At 39.6% G+C, this 15,188-nt stretch overlaps 2 protein-coding genes across 3 annotated transcripts; both read right to left on the bottom strand.

Annotated features, from left to right (window-relative positions):
• Positions 1-1,424: 1,424 nt before the first annotated feature.
• Positions 1,425-5,684, bottom strand: LOC103409880 (sucrose synthase 6-like). Its single transcript, XM_008348668.4, has 13 exons — positions 5,421-5,684; positions 5,009-5,296; positions 4,711-4,912; positions 4,482-4,600; positions 4,068-4,380; positions 3,781-3,954; positions 3,527-3,643; positions 3,257-3,423; positions 2,949-3,173; positions 2,289-2,855; positions 1,984-2,122; positions 1,757-1,908; positions 1,425-1,667 (listed from the first exon to the last, which is right to left on the bottom strand). The coding sequence occupies exons 1-13, from the start codon at positions 5,522-5,524 to the stop codon at positions 1,535-1,537; spliced, it is 2,700 nt and encodes an 899-aa protein (XP_008346890.1). The 5' UTR covers positions 5,525-5,684; the 3' UTR covers positions 1,425-1,534.
• A 930-nt stretch (positions 5,685-6,614) lies between these two features.
• Positions 6,615-14,453, bottom strand: LOC103409879 (protein argonaute 1). 2 transcript variants are annotated; one of them, XM_008348667.3, is made up of 23 exons: positions 14,226-14,443; positions 13,709-13,751; positions 12,700-13,421; positions 12,412-12,620; positions 12,171-12,320; positions 11,949-12,082; positions 11,696-11,805; positions 11,245-11,351; positions 10,967-11,105; positions 10,779-10,895; positions 10,422-10,529; positions 10,276-10,347; positions 9,231-9,353; positions 8,963-9,128; positions 8,580-8,839; positions 8,331-8,473; positions 8,165-8,227; positions 8,016-8,079; positions 7,774-7,909; positions 7,609-7,682; positions 7,429-7,523; positions 7,291-7,322; positions 6,615-7,206 (listed from the first exon to the last, which is right to left on the bottom strand). In XM_008348667.3, the coding sequence occupies exons 3-23, from the start codon at positions 13,411-13,413 to the stop codon at positions 6,986-6,988; spliced, it is 3,237 nt and encodes a 1,078-aa protein (XP_008346889.1). In that variant the 5' UTR covers positions 13,414-13,421; positions 13,709-13,751; positions 14,226-14,443; the 3' UTR covers positions 6,615-6,985. The 2 variants fall into 2 exon arrangements, with proteins under 2 accessions (XP_008346889.1, XP_008346888.1); XM_008348666.3 differs by lacking the exon at positions 13,709-13,751 and having other exon boundaries at positions 14,226-14,453.
• Between the last annotated feature and the right edge of the window lie 735 nt (positions 14,454-15,188).

The raw sequence follows: 15,188 nt of genomic DNA, 5'->3' as shown, positions 1-15,188 counted from the left end.
GCAATGCAAATGCATGTGGTATAGAGTGGCACGTGCACTGGCATGGTCGTCGTTTACCTCCTTGACTATCCACGGACAAGGATTCTATTTGAATCATCTTTGTGGGATCTAAAGATCAATTAATCATGTTTGTTTATCGTATATCGTGCTGTTAATTTTTGTTAGGTGCTATATTCAATTTTAAATTAAAATTTTAAAATAATTTATAACCGTATTATATACGATAGACAAACATGATAGATTGATCATCCGAATTCCCTAATCCGGAAAAGATCTTATTCTATTATCAATATATCTTTCTTAATCACGTCCAAAGAGTAAATTGCCACGTTAAAAACAAAGTGGTCCACCGTGGCCGAGGGTGGCAGTGCCTGGTGCCTGCCACTGCCAGCACAGCAGGACCCACTACTCATTTATTTCTTGGAATTTTTCCTCCACAAATTTAAATTTAAATTTTGAATTTTGGTGTGCAAGTGGAAATTGGAAAAGTAAAGAAGATTTAGTGGGGGATGATTGATTCAGTTTAGTTTCTGGTTTTAACGTTCAAAGTTATATTATTTGTGCAGGACCATTTCACAAAGTTGAATCAGTTGATGAGGAGGAGGAGGCCCTTAAAATCGCTATCAAATCAAGTTGATGAGGGGGGCCTTATCAAAATCGCTATCAAATCAATTACTGTAATATATATATATATATATATAAAACAGGATTTTATTTTTAATTACTGTGTGATTGTCAAATTTATTTTAGTAAGTTCGATTTTAACTTAGCCAATTTAATCACAATGTTTGACAATGTTTGCATCTTAGTCACTTTCGTTAACTTTCTATTAAAAATATAATACAATATTAATCCACCAATAACAATTGCTTATAAATTTTAAAACGCGTTTGAACTATAAAACGAGTAATGTTAAGAATATCATCTACTTAAATTATATTTTATAAATTGTATAACGTAATAACTGATAATTGAATTATTATTAAATTATTAACGAACATACTTATTTTTTATTAGTGCCATGTCACATTTGTAAATTTAATCTAAAAATTTATCCACCTAAACCCTGAAAACGCCAGGCCACCTTCCCCTCCCTTCCCCAGTCGTTCATCCACACCTCTCACCGCCACCAAATCCCCAGCCTCAGTCACTGCAATTGCAGTTGCTGTAGTGAACTGAAATTTGTGATTGTCACAGATCCTCTTCTCCCTTGCCTACAACCCCCCATACACGAAAGCAGACATTTAAATTATTGTTGGAAACTTATATTTGTTCAAATTATATAAATTGGCTTAAATTGCGTTGGTAGAAACTTGAAACTGCAGTACAGTTTGCGGAAGAAGACGGGCGGAGAAGAAGGGAAAGTGTGGCTTCCTTTAGGAAAAAAAAAAAGGAAAAAAGAATACAGAATACAGAATACTGAATACTGTAACTGATCTTTATTGTTTTATTGGAAGTTGGAGAGAATTTAAAATTTACATGATCATTGTGAGTTGATATCGCTTCAATTTTAATTTATTTATACACTTAACACTTAATTGTACATATTCCTAATCTTGTAATAAAGAATGATGAGAAAACCAAGGATGACGCAGCAGCAATTCCATGGGCATCGTGCTCTGCTGCGGCTTCGAGGTTGGCCAAGCTCCCCACCTTCATCCCTCTCCCTGCCAAATGAATTAATCCATCTAATTAGCATTAAAAAAATTCTGAATTTAATTAAGCAAGTTCCCTACGTTACGTACTAATTAGATACCTTGGTGTCAGCTGAGGGATTGCTAAGGTTGGTGCTGCATCTGGCTGCGGAGGTTTGGATACTGCTGCCGGCGCGCGTTGGTCGACAGATGCAGTTACGGCCTTTGGCGCCGGTTGTTCGTATCCATCACTTGGGACAGCCACATTCTTTGCCTGCATTAACATACAACGTGTATTTTACGGCCTGTTTAAGAGTGATTATGGCAGGGTCAGAATCACGAGACGTACCAATTTCCTAAAGAGGAGATTGTAAAACATATGAATGTAGGTTTCCTTGGCTAACTTTTGCGCGTCTCTCAACTGCCTCCAAAATCCATAAGTTGATCCCATGTTCAACACTTTGTTTGCATATATCTTCCATGTATAGCTGCAAGAAAACCAAAAATCAATAAGATCATGCACAATAGCAAACCCTTTTGCTACAAGTGCGTTTAAGTGTTCTTGAGGTTTAAAACGTAGTTAGAAATGCTTTTCGTTATTGCAAAACACTTTAGTTATTCCAAAAACAGTCTCAAATAGGCCTGCAGTCATACCATTCGTTTATACGCTGCAGACCGGCAGCTGACATCTTCTTCCAGTATTCGCCATCCGTCTTGCATTTCTCAAAGAAGTCAGCAATCTTGTTGCTGGATTCATCACCATTGTTGGGATCAATATGGAAACCTGAGACGCCATCCACAATGATTTCTGCAGGGCCTCCTTGGTTGGTTGCAAATGTAGGCAACCCACAGTTCATGGCCTCAATGACTGTGAGACCGAACGCTTCGTACAGCGCAGGCTGCACGAAAGATCCCTTTGTGTCTGCAATGCACCGGTACAGCTCCCCATTTCGGTATCTGTCAGTCTGAGCCGCTATCCATCTGAACTGACCGCTAAGTTGATATTCTTGCACCAAGGCATGCAGTTTCTTGATTTCAGCAATTTCTTCTCTGTCTTTGGATTTAGATGGATCGAAGAATCCCCCAACGATTACAAGATTGACCAAATTCCTCAGCCTCTTGTTCTTTCCAAACCACTCAACGAGTCCTGTGAGGTTCTTCACTGTGTCCAGCCTTGCCATTGAGAATATGATCGGTTTCTTCTGGTCTGCCAAAAATCCTCTGTTCCAACCATGTTTTATTTTTCAAGAGTTTTCATTAAGAAATTGCCACAACAAATGTGCAAGAATTGACAGATGTGTAAGAATTAATTACATGTGCTCATCGTTTTCCTCTTTCTTGTAGAGTAGTTCTTCGATGGCAGGTTGAAACTTGGTAAATCGTTTTTGTTTCTCGGAGTAGGGAAAGTAGACGGATTGGTCAGCACCAGGGGCAGCAATGTTGAACTTTGGATCAAACACATCAATGCCTGACACGACTCGATAAAGTCCTGGCATTGTAAATGCTGTATGGCTTTCGTACTGTCCAGGTCGGTCCTTGCTGCAACATGAAAAGAACACATCGATCGATTAAGGAGACGATTGTGTCAAGTAATTATGGTTTTGGCATAAAAGACTACTAACCCTCCGGCAATTTCTTGGAATGTGCTTGTTATGACAAAATCAGCACAATTCATAGAGATTATGTCAGCTGTGAACTGACAAGAGAAGTGGTATTTTGGATCAAATTCCTTCCATTTGGCATCAGAATCTTCGTACTTGGTCTTTTCTAGCGCATGCGCAATCGTTCCCTGCAGAGGGTTAATTACTTGGAACAAGTTAATTAAGTTGAGATTCAAGTTTTTAACCAACAATTATATATCGAAGGAGGTGTTTACGTGTATAGACTTAGACCTGAGTGATTCCAAGTTTAGAAGCAATCAGAGAGGCCACCAGGTTTCCATCACTGTAGTTCCCAATTATGAGGTCCGGTTTGCATTCCATGTGTCGTAAGATCTTTGCAGTTGCATCCTAAGAAACAACGATGAGAACAGAATAAATATGTAAATCGTACTTTTTCTTTCCAAAAACTCATGACGAGTACTGGAGAAATGAGATCAGTAGACTAAATTGGTCACATATATGACAGCTAGAGTGAGAAGATGAACCAGTGCAAATGTCTCGAGATAAGGGTAGATATCGAAACGAGAAACCCATTGGCGGAGAACGCCTTTTTCTGTCCTGAATGGAACCCTAAGGATGTGGGAGTGCTTAGTGTCGATGATAGCTTCCAACTCCTGGTTGCATTTTGTTCCTCGAGCGTCTGGTATAAGTCGTGTCACCTGTGTACATGACAGGTACGTACATACATTGTAGGTACAAAGTACAAATTAGAAATGCAATATGTACACATTATTCAGTATTCTTTTGTTTATGCATAGTCAGTCCAGCTCACCACAAGAATCTGAGGTTTCACAGCAAGGCCTTGTTGTTTTATTCTGAGAAGCAACTCTTCCTCCAAAGCTCTCACTTGATCAAGAATATAAACCACCTGGCCACCCGTGTCGGGCAATCCAAGGACATTCGACTGGCCAAAGTAGCCGTGAGGAGAGAAGATAACGATGTTGAATGTGTTAGGAAGTCTGCTAAACAACGACTCCAACTTCACCGAGTCTGGCGCTTGGAGTACTTCTGACAGCAACCTCATTGTCTCCCCAACTCTTTCTGCTGTATCTCCCCATCCCTTCTCAAAACCCAACACTTTAAACCTGATCAAGATTAAATACATTTGTCCGTATATAAAAAATCAAGATCTGCAGCATATATATATAACACATACATTCTTTAGTTAAGGTGCATGAGAGATAACCTTTGCTCAAAATTCGGAAATGGTGTGGTTTTTGGAAGTGTGGAGACGAGTACTTCTGCTCGGATCAATGCGGTTTGGAGTTTTTCAACGGTATCCAGACTTTCATTGATCATAAGATTCTGCATATATATACATTGTACTTTAATTAGAACAAATTAATAGAGAGGCCGCAAAAGATCAAGTAATTAATCAGTTAATCTCAAACAAAAGTGACATATGTGATTTCTACCTCTCCGTGATAATTAAGTGGTAATAAGTAGTCAAGGAGGGGTTTAGCATAATCGGAGCAGCTGGCATGAGTACTGAGCCTTGATGAGATTAACTTTAAGACGAAGTTGAGTCCATTTCCGATCGAAGAAGGAAGAGTCATTCGAGGAGTAGAGAAATCGAAGGCTCCAAAATCTATTTCCAAAGCATTTTCATCGTTCGCCCTGTTGCATGCATGCATCGCTCAAATTAATATGACAGCAGTTACGCATATATATTATATATACACGTAGCTACATACGCATGCGTATAATACGTACCAGCTTTCGTCAAAGATCATTTCTTTGAACTTCAAGTATTGGGTAGCAGAAATGCCATCCACTGCTAGGTCATCTGCATTCACCTTAACAAATTCGGAGAAACCGGGATTCGGTCTCACAGCAAAAGCGACATACGGTGGAACAACAGCTGCCTCCTGAGTACGACTGAGGATGTAACCAAGTAAACCCTCCAAGACCTTGCTTCTTTCATGCCTGTCTTCTATCGATTTTTCCAGCTCCTCCATTATATGCTGGGGCTTTATTAGCCTTTTCCCCGTTCCAACAAAACTTTTTGCACGCATGTTTAAATTTGTTAATTAATAATTAATTAAACAAGAACATCAAGACTCGAATTTCACAAACATATAATGAATAAATAAATAAATATTGTATGAAAAAAAAATCAAAGAACCTGGCAAAACATTTCTTCATATGAAAGCGGCTCTCCCTGAGTGCATCTGGCATGGTTTCTGCAATCGTATCAGATCGCTTCAAAGCTGAGGAGGTGGAAGCCATTTCAGTCAACTAATTAGCACAACCGATCACAAGCGATCTTCGAAGTTGGTTTAGTTTAATGAACGTTGGTTTCGTTTATTGGTGAATTTATAGGGAACTTTAAAATGCAGGAAGAGAAGAGTGGTTAGGTTACGTATGGCTGAAATTGCCATGGGAGGAGAAAGAACAACCTTTATTCTTTAATGCCTTTATGTGGGAAAGGAAAGATGAAAGCAAGAAAGGAATTATAAAATGGGTTAAAGCAAATCAACCAGATTTGGCGTTCGTTGTGGTATATTTGTTTTAAAAGTGGAGGGAAAGAATCTCAAGCAATTCGTACTTGGTCTTCGTAAACGTGCATTTTTATCCTTGTTCCGATCTCAAGTTTACGACATGTTTTACCTCAAATTGTCCACACGTTTTTTCACCACCACAATCATGACACACTGTCACTAAGTGTTACCAATACATTCATTCATATTACGTGAATATTTCATTAATGCTCGAAGTTTATGACATATCAATCTTGTTGTCCGTATAAAATAATAAATAAACTAGTAACACCAACAATACACCCTTACTAGTACAAAACTAATTATTAACATTATACCTAAATCTTTGACATATCAACCTTGTCGTCTGCATAACGTAATAGACAAAGGAAAACTACTTTGCACTTCAAATTGACCGAGGAAAACAGAAATTTGTATGCGAGAGAAGCCTCATTTCGTAGAGAATATTGGAATAGAATGAATAAAGTATTTCTAAGAAGCTTGAAGGAAGAAATGAAAAACTCGACGGATTTCTTACGAATAAAACTTATCCATTCAATCTCATGAAAATAGTAGACTTAGAAAGATACTTTTCGCAAATGTCTAATCCCATAATCCCTTGGAAATAAAAAACCATATCATTCTTCTTTTATGTTATTTCTTTAAGATAAATTAAAACAAGAAAATTTTAACAAAAAGCTCACAATACTGTTTAATGAAAAACCATATTTTTACACTAAAAAGTCAATTCTTATACTATTCACTTGCAACACATTTTCATTAAAACTTAGAGTTTCAAATTTTTTTCATTAGTTTTCCTTTAAAACAAAGCGCAAGAATGCATTCCAACAAGAGAATTAAAGCTGAAAGTTGTACAAGACAAGACACTTAATAAATTAAACGAAAGCAGCAACTAGTTTTAGTTGTCCGAATTCCATCTAAACGAGAGCATAAGATTACTAACTTGCCAAAACACCTGACTGGCGCAGTGCAGTAACAACCGCATACCAGTCAGTTGCAACGGCAAATTTCAAATACTAACCGACAGACATCTAAAACACAGGTGCAGCAAAGGCTATAGACACCCTTTGGCACTAGGCAGACTCCAAAACGACGACATTACAATGCATAATCTTCCTACACTCTTGAGGCGACATCTCTTCGCAACCTCTACTAAACGACTCCTCTCTCTCCCTCTCTCTCTCTCTCTCTAACAGTAGAACATAACCCTTTTGACATTCTCCTTGAGGGCAGGCAAGGGCCTCACTGCAGCATTTGCACCTGGTGCTCTCGTGCTCCGCGGACCCATACCGCCACCCATGCCCCCACGTCCAGGAGCACCACTGGTCATTGATCCGCTGTCTGATGTCTCTGGTTCCATGTAAAACCGAGCTCGGAATGCAGCAAGATGGGCATAGTACGCCGGAGGAACTGCAATTTTAAAGCTAAGATCAGAACACTGCCTATTTTAAGTACAAACAAGAAAATAATGAGAAAGCATCAGAGAGAGTCTACCAATGGAAACCGAACGCGTGCATCTTGCATACCTGCAAGAGTTCAAAAGATCAACTATTCAGCACTGGAGTTTAAGGATTCGAAAATATGAATAAATAAAAATTTCAATGACTGAAACTGCTAAATTAGCCAACTTACGTATAGCAAAGATTGTTTGTGAGTGACTGCAGTTCATCAGCTGTAAACTTGTTTTCATCCCACAGCACGTGGTAATGAGCCGGACGGCTTGTACCCTGTCAAAACATGGTGTATACAGATTTATAAACATGCTGCTTCACAAACACACACCCCACTGAAAACACAAGGAAAAATCATTGCCTGAATTCCAGCATGGCTGCAGAGGTAGAAGTCAAACTCTGTTGGATGACAGATTTTGGAGTCCACAACCGTACCTGCAGAAAAAATTGGGTAAAAGTTCCGTATAACAAGCATGAAAACTGAACTACATCATCCAAACATTTCATATTCAGTAAAATTAATTACCAGGTAAGATATTTCCACTCCTGTCAACTGCATTACGGTCATTATGGTTGTTGGCAAACAACCTGGTGTGGTGCCGTTTTTGAACCACAACAAAAGTCACAGGTGGCTGATAGTTTGGCTCCAAGGAAGCACAAGCCTGAAGAAGAAAACAATGCCAGAAGCAAAAAGAGGTTAATAATATTACTAAAAAAGAACAAAATGCACAACTATACTAAAGAATAATCCCAAAAATGCAAGTTCACCTTACGAATCGCATCAAGCTCGTATAGTAGAACTTGGTAGAACTGCCCTTCACTGACACCGTCCCTGAAAACACAAACGTGTATACACACACCATTAGAAATAGGAGAAGTACATAGGACACAAACAATGGCAAAGGAGCATTAAATGCCTGTAAAATATGATGCGCTGTGGCTTCTGTCCTGTTGCTCTACGGAATGAAATCAGCAGTTCCCTACATTAACATACAAATTTAACTCAGTTCTACAATTCCTAACAATCCCCACTAAGTAGAGAATTAATATAATTGAGAGAGATAGAGAGAGGGAGAGAGAGACTTTATCATTCCACCAGTTACAGTACCCCTCTGAGGATCCTGCCATGTTTTGAACAGGTCCTGGATGAGCTCCTGGCGATGAGCTTGAGCACAGACCAAGCCAGCGTACTTGGTAATTTCTGGCCAGTCTTGTGAGGCCACAACCTGTGTCATAAACGACATGTGAACAATTAAACTGTGACTCTCCATGTGAATTCAAGACAAATACAAAAGCACTAGCTAAAACCCATAGATATAATCGACAACATACAGCTGCAATTGATGGGCTTGAATCCTCCCCTGGATGAGGATGGGTAACATCAGCACCAAAAATTATAGTAGGACGGTCACTGACTAAAGGAATACGTCTTGACAGTGCATCAATAAGTACTGTGTTCCTTCCGCCAACCTTCACATTTATCTTCAAAGCAACATTTGCCAAGTATTGTTTACTCATTTTGAAAACGTGTTTCGTCAAACAGCACTGGGATACCAGGCCAAGATCCGTCTCACAAATTCGTTTCAAGTCACCTGGATGGATATCAGTACATACAAGAATCTAGAACTTCAGGACAACACAAAATTGGGACGATATTATAGAGAGAAATAAAAAGCAGAAAGAGATAATGGAGCCAAACGATTTCAAACACATACCGTAAAGATTGCCATTATTATCTGGTAAAATCACGACAAGCAGGTCAAGCTCCTTGCTCTGGGGCCGGAGTTTGGTCATTGCATCATGGTACCTAGTTTTTAAGGCCTTCTCTGCCTGATCAGGTCGAGCTCCGAGTGGTGGAAGTACAGGTTCTGGATTAAACGCCTATAAAAAAATACACTTCAGCATCAGAGAAATCCAAATATAGAAAACTAACAATGCAATTAAAGCCAGTGGAAACCGTAATAATAAAGAAAATTTCCATACCATGCCAGAAATGTAACACATTTGAGCAAGTTCATTACAGAAGGACCGGGCCACACTGTCTTGAACATTTCTTGAAAAATTAATGCAAATCCAATTGTTTACTTTTCCTCCATTGACCATTTTCTGCAAAATATCATAGTAATCCAAATGGGCTGTAATAATTGAGCAAGACATGGGACATTCATTTGTCTACAGATATAACCATATGTCCAACTAAGTATTTATTAACCACGTAAACATGAGAACTACTCAATGTATTAAAAGCGTGAGGCGTGGGTGAGGCGTGGGTGAGGCGTTTGAGGGATAGCCCAGCCTAGGCATGAGGCGAAGCCTCACGGGACCTAAATTTTTTAATATATACACTGAGCATACGCATATATTACATTAAAAAAAGAAGAAGATTATTAATCAATAATTACCCTGAGCACACACATATTATAAATACATATACACACATATATATAAATATTATATTTTATATATATATATATAATAGAGGATGAAAAGCACAATGAGCACACATATAACAATGCATGCAGACAGCACACACATCCATTATATAAAAAAATAAAAATCAGAAAAAAAGGCAGAGAGATGATAGTGCAAGGAAGAGGTATGAGGCAGTTAAAACCCTACCCAAAATTTGGGTTTGGGAGTTAATAAAAATAAAATAAAATAAAAAAATCCCCTGAGGCGTGCCTAGGCGGTGCCTTCCGACGCCTTCCGCCCACTCCCTCAAAACAGAGGCGGCAACCCTTAAGCCCAGCCTCACAGGGCACCTAGGCGCACCCTAAGGCGAGCCTTTTAAAACATTGGAACTACTATATGAATAATCACATAGTAAAGTGGGTAAACAGTTAAAAAGTCAATCATACAAATATCCAGATATATAATTTCACATGTGTGACTGAAGACAATAAATAAAGGCATTAAAGAAACATTAATGCATAAATAATAGGACTTTCTTTGGGTCGAAAGGTAGATCACATTGACCACACACTTAAGTCAACGTAAATAAGGGTTTAGAGGGGTGCCAAAATATTACCTTATTCATCATGTTCCACTGACCAACTTGGGGCAGGCAATCCTTTTCCCGTCCAGTATCATGATATTTCAGCTACGCAAAATAAAAATCAATACAGATATACTATCAAAGTACCTTTTGGGACTGAACGCAATTACATATCTTACCCAGGGTGCAGGAAGAATACGAGCTTCAACCTGAGCCAGATTCTCACTAATTTTGATTCCAAACTCCTTGGCGTAAGGATCTTCATGGTAAGCATTATGACGAACCGTCTGTAACATGTACAAAAATATTAAACTGGGAATTAACATATCACCATCAATTGTATTTCTGGATAAGAGATGCCTTCTACCATAAAACTTCAAATGATGTGAGCATTTAAATTATGACACAGAAGATAAAAGTTAAGGACAGCAAGATGACAATATTATCAAATAACAAAGCAGTAAGCAAAGGGCTCATGGCATCAACTGCAACAAAAAATATGTCATGATAAATAGAATAATCAAAAGATAACACACCCGAATAATATCTTGCTCCCTGTCATGAGGGCGCTGGCAGGTGACCTTAAGCAAAGCAGTTATCTGTCTCTCGTTCAATCTCTTGGAATACCTTTGACCTTCGACAATTTTACAAACCTGAATCCAGTTACTGCTCATTAGCATCCACATCTAGTATTTACAAGCTAGAAATTATAGAAACAACTCACCTCCATGGGCAAATAGTTCGGTCGCTGCTGATTTCCAACTTGAAGGCAAGGCCATTGTGCATGTTGAATGACAAACCCGTAAGTTTCATAGAAGTACTCAACAACAGATTTCATAGTTCCTCTTTCATCAACAGGGAAACTGAACGGACAAAATACAATATCAGGGAAACAAGTTTCACACACCTCAATGTGCTCTTAATACAAATACGAAGTTAAGAAATATACAAGCATAGGAAAGCATAAGAAATATACAAATATAAAAGTTAATAAGTACTCACGTCAGTTCCCTTGTTGCCTGCGACGTTAAACCAGAAATACGGTACTTTCTGCGCATATTTCCTCGGTGTGTGACCTCAACCTTGACTCCACGAAGAGCCTTTTTTATCTGTTCACAATTAAAAGGTTACTATGATATCTAATATAAAAATGATGGCAAATATAGCTGTACATCAACCGTGATACACGCTGCATCTACAGCATCAGATCTATAAAACATATAGTTTTAAGTGAATATATAAGAATGAAAGGTTACCTCAAAAATAACTACACAAACATTAACCCCAGTCAACGAGTTTTTACACATGTAAGTTAATTTTCACAAACAGAAATGCACAAGGAAACACGAAACAGATTAAAAGTACCAACACCCCAATAATTGTCACACTTTGAAACAAACACTCAATAGAAACAATTAAATCACCAAAACGGAAACAATGACGGAAACCTAACCTTTACACGATCAGAATCAGAGAGTGGCCTATGTGTAACATCCCGATTCAGTAGCTGTGTTACAAACTCAATAACTGGCAGCGGCTCAATAAAAGCAGTAGAGGACATATCTAGACAGCATGTAAACAAAACACCAATCAGCGGAATAACTATGCAGTGTAACACATCACAATTACTACAATCAAATTGATGAAAGTAGATAATCTGTTATTCACAGAAATGATGCATGTTGGGATAGCACAAAATTAAGTACCAATATTCAGAGACAGCCCCATCTGAGTTGGACGAATACTCTGATAAAACCCACGCCAACTTTCCAAACCCTCACCAAGTGACTGTCTTCTACCCAAACCAGGGGCATAAAATGAACGGCCCACGGGACAGTACCTACAAACAAAGAGGAAAAAATTAGCTATCAAACATATAAAACAAGAATGTGTCATCATGTCATCAACACGCGGAAGAAATTGTTTACCTAGAAGTAGGCAATTCGCGCAGAACAATGTCCAAAACCTGAAGCGCCTCTTGAGGTGCATCAGCTTGCCTCCCTTGCAAAAAGAGACCTAAATGGTGAAGGTCAGCACGTGCTGCAAATTTTATGACAACCCTAAATTCCCTCTCTCTCCTGCCATCAAGAAGAAGCCATGATCAAATACATACAAAATAAGAGTGCACAGAAAAAATGTAACTAAAAATAAAGAGCTGTGAGTACGCACCTTTGTCCACCTGGACCATCATCATCATCAGTAAGAGTGATTTTAAACTCCTTTGAAAGGAAAGGAAGTGGGCCGGCAGTATACAGGCTCTTTCGTCCATCATAAGCTGGTAGACGTTTTCCAAGATGGGATTCCCTGTACAGTGTCACCAGCTGCTCCATCACAGCACGATTTACACCCCTTGATGTGACCTCCGGCGTAATGGTAACCTAATACATATGATGAAAAGATATATTATCCACCGTAGTACAATATCAAAAGATAGAGACAAATGGCAAGAGAGCTTACGTCATACTGGTGGAGGTCTTTGTCAGGTAATTCTGCAAAGAAATGGTTTGCCTTGACTGTACACCTTCTGCCAGTGCTACCCTTACCAGGGCGAAGCGGGAACCTGACTGATTTACTCGAGGGTGCCACCGGTTGAATAGCCTGGCTAGGTGCACTCTCTTGCTGGACAGTAAGGACAGCGAGCTGCTCCGCCACTTCTGAAGGCTCGGGCGGCTGGGATGATGATGAACTTCCCACATATACAGGCGGAGAGGTGAGCCCTTGATAAGGAACTTGATGGGTGGCCCCTTGGTAAGGAACTGGGGTTGCTTGGTGCAGCTCGGGGAACTGAGGTCTGGTTGGCCCACCAGGAGAAGGTGGTCCTCCACGGCCAACACCACCACGACCACCTCCATAACTACCACGACCTCCTTGCTGAGTCGGTCCTCCCCTGCCTCTGGCCTGATATTCCTGTGGCCCACCATACTGCTGTTGTTCATATTCCTGGGGCCCACCATATTGCTGCTGTTGCGGCACTCCGCGGCCACCACGACCCCCTCCATAGCCTCCACGACCTCCCTGGGGGGCCGGTCCACGGCCACCTTGGTAGTTTCCTGCACCCTGTTGTTGTGGCGGAGTCCTTTCAGGAGCACGCTGGGAACCATGACCCCCAGCAGGTTCATGAGACTCGGAGCTTTGCCCACTAGGGAGTTCAGTTCTCCTCTTCCTCACCATGATGATGTCTACACAGAGAATCAGTATTGCATCAGAAGAACCATTAGCAAAGAAATAAAAGGCTATAAACCCAAAAACAATGTATTAACGAATGTATAAAATGAAAGTAAATGCATAATGTACACCAACAACTCAAAGAATCCACTCATGGGTTAGGGTTTTCCAGAATACAAACATATCCAAGGGTTTTCAAAAGGCTGAGAGCTCGATACCCAGAACCACAACATATAAAAGTGCCCCAAAGCAAACACTAAAATAACAGAAAACACCTTCAATCAGAAGGTGGGAAGGTTACCTAGAATTTTCCGGTGTGATAAGTTCGAAAATCCTATGTGTTCCTGGAATTTGGTAAAATGTACCACGAATGTCATGTAAAATTCAGTTTCTTAAAAAAGTAGGAGAAAAATAATAAAAACAGAAGATAAAATGGCTATCATCAATTGCTCTAGTACCAACGTAAAAAACCCAGAATAAATAAATAAAATAAATAAATCACTATACCAACTATAAACCCTAAAAGATCACCTTCTTAGAATCCTAAACAACCACACATGCTTCCCAGCATTGCAAAAAACGCACGAGATCTAACGATCTACCGAAACAAAACGCAACGAAAAACCCAAGCGACGATAAAACCTTTCAGAAAAACTTTAAAAATATAAATTAAAAACGAAAATAAATCTTCGTGAGAGAAACTGAAGCCTAACACCAATTTTAGGGCAAAATATGTAGATCCATACCACAAATTAGCATATAACAACGGGAACAAATGGCAGTACGAAACCCTAAAACGAGTCGTTTCGAGTGGTTACCGTGAAATCAGAGTCCGATGACCGTCGTACAACGCCGCGGTAGCGGTAGCTTCAGAAGGCGAGAACGATGAAAAATGGAAATCGAAAAGGGGCTTGCCTGCCTACGCAGTACTCACTTTCCCTCAGACTCCCAGCTGAATATACTAAATAATTTTATAAATAAATAAAAAAGCCCCAACCCAACGACGTGCACCAGCGGTTTGTATTTCGAAATGACCACTCCGTCCTTCTTCCTACCCCTACTTTATCCAATAAAATATTTCTTTTTTACACCGCACAAAGCTAGGATTTCTTTTTAAAACTAACAAAATCAGAGTTGTTATTGACATTTCAAAATAATCATTTTACACTCAAATCAAAATAAAATCCACTGTAAAACGCTCCTTAAGTCCTTACCTTTTTGCGTTGGTAATGGATGAGTTAACAGGACATATTCAAGATGATATTCCTTGGTGTATGCTTTTCGCAGACGATATAGTGTTGATAGATGAAACTCAGGAAGGGGTAAATGCAAAGCTTAACCTTTGGAGAGAAGTGTTGGAATCTAAAGGTCTTCGCCTAAGCCGATCAAAGACAGAATATATGGAGTGCAAGTTCAGTGCAAATGGAGGCCAAAACGAGTTAGGGGTGAGGATCGGAGATCAAGAAATACCAAAGAGCGACCGTTTTCGTTACCTAGGATCTATCTTGCAAAAGAACGGAGAATTAGATGGAGATCTCAACCATAGAATACAAGCGGGATGGATGAAGTGGAATAGTGCATCTGGCGTGTTGTGTGATCGCCGTATGCCACTGAAGCTCAAGGGAAAATTTTATAGGACGACAATAAGGCCGGCGATGCTGTATGGCACAGAATGTTGGGCGGTGAAGCATCAACACGTACACAAAATGGGTGTAGCGGAGATGAGGATGCTTCGTTGGATGTGTGGGCACACGAGAAAGGATAAGATTAGGAATGAGGAT

Source organism: Malus domestica, chromosome 06, assembly GCF_042453785.1.
Source record: "Malus domestica chromosome 06, GDT2T_hap1".
Taxonomy (NCBI): domain Eukaryota; kingdom Viridiplantae; phylum Streptophyta; class Magnoliopsida; order Rosales; family Rosaceae; genus Malus; species Malus domestica.
The sequence above is the reverse complement of the archived record's forward strand: the minus strand, read 5'-3'. Positions and strand labels throughout refer to the sequence as shown.

Coding starts and splice junctions, on each gene's coding strand:
- LOC103409880 (XM_008348668.4), bottom strand. CDS start 5,524: ATGGCTTCCACCTCCTCAGCTTTGAAGCGATCTGATACGATTGCAGAA. Junction 4,381..4,481: donor TTTCCGAATTTTGAGCAAAG/GTTATCTCTCAT, acceptor AATCTTGATCAG/GTTTAAAGTGTTGGGTTTTG. Junction 3,174..3,256: donor TTCCAAGAAATTGCCGGAGG/GTTAGTAGTCTT, acceptor TTCATGTTGCAG/CAAGGACCGACCTGGACAGT.
- LOC103409879 (XM_008348666.3), bottom strand. CDS start 13,413: ATGGTGAGGAAGAGGAGAACTGAACTCCCTAGTGGGCAAAGCTCCGAG. Junction 12,083..12,170: donor CGCGAATTGCCTACTTCTAG/GTAAACAATTTC, acceptor CTTTGTTTGTAG/GTACTGTCCCGTGGGCCGTT. Junction 8,840..8,962: donor TAATAATGGCAATCTTTACG/GTATGTGTTTGA, acceptor ATATCCATCCAG/GTGACTTGAAACGAATTTGT.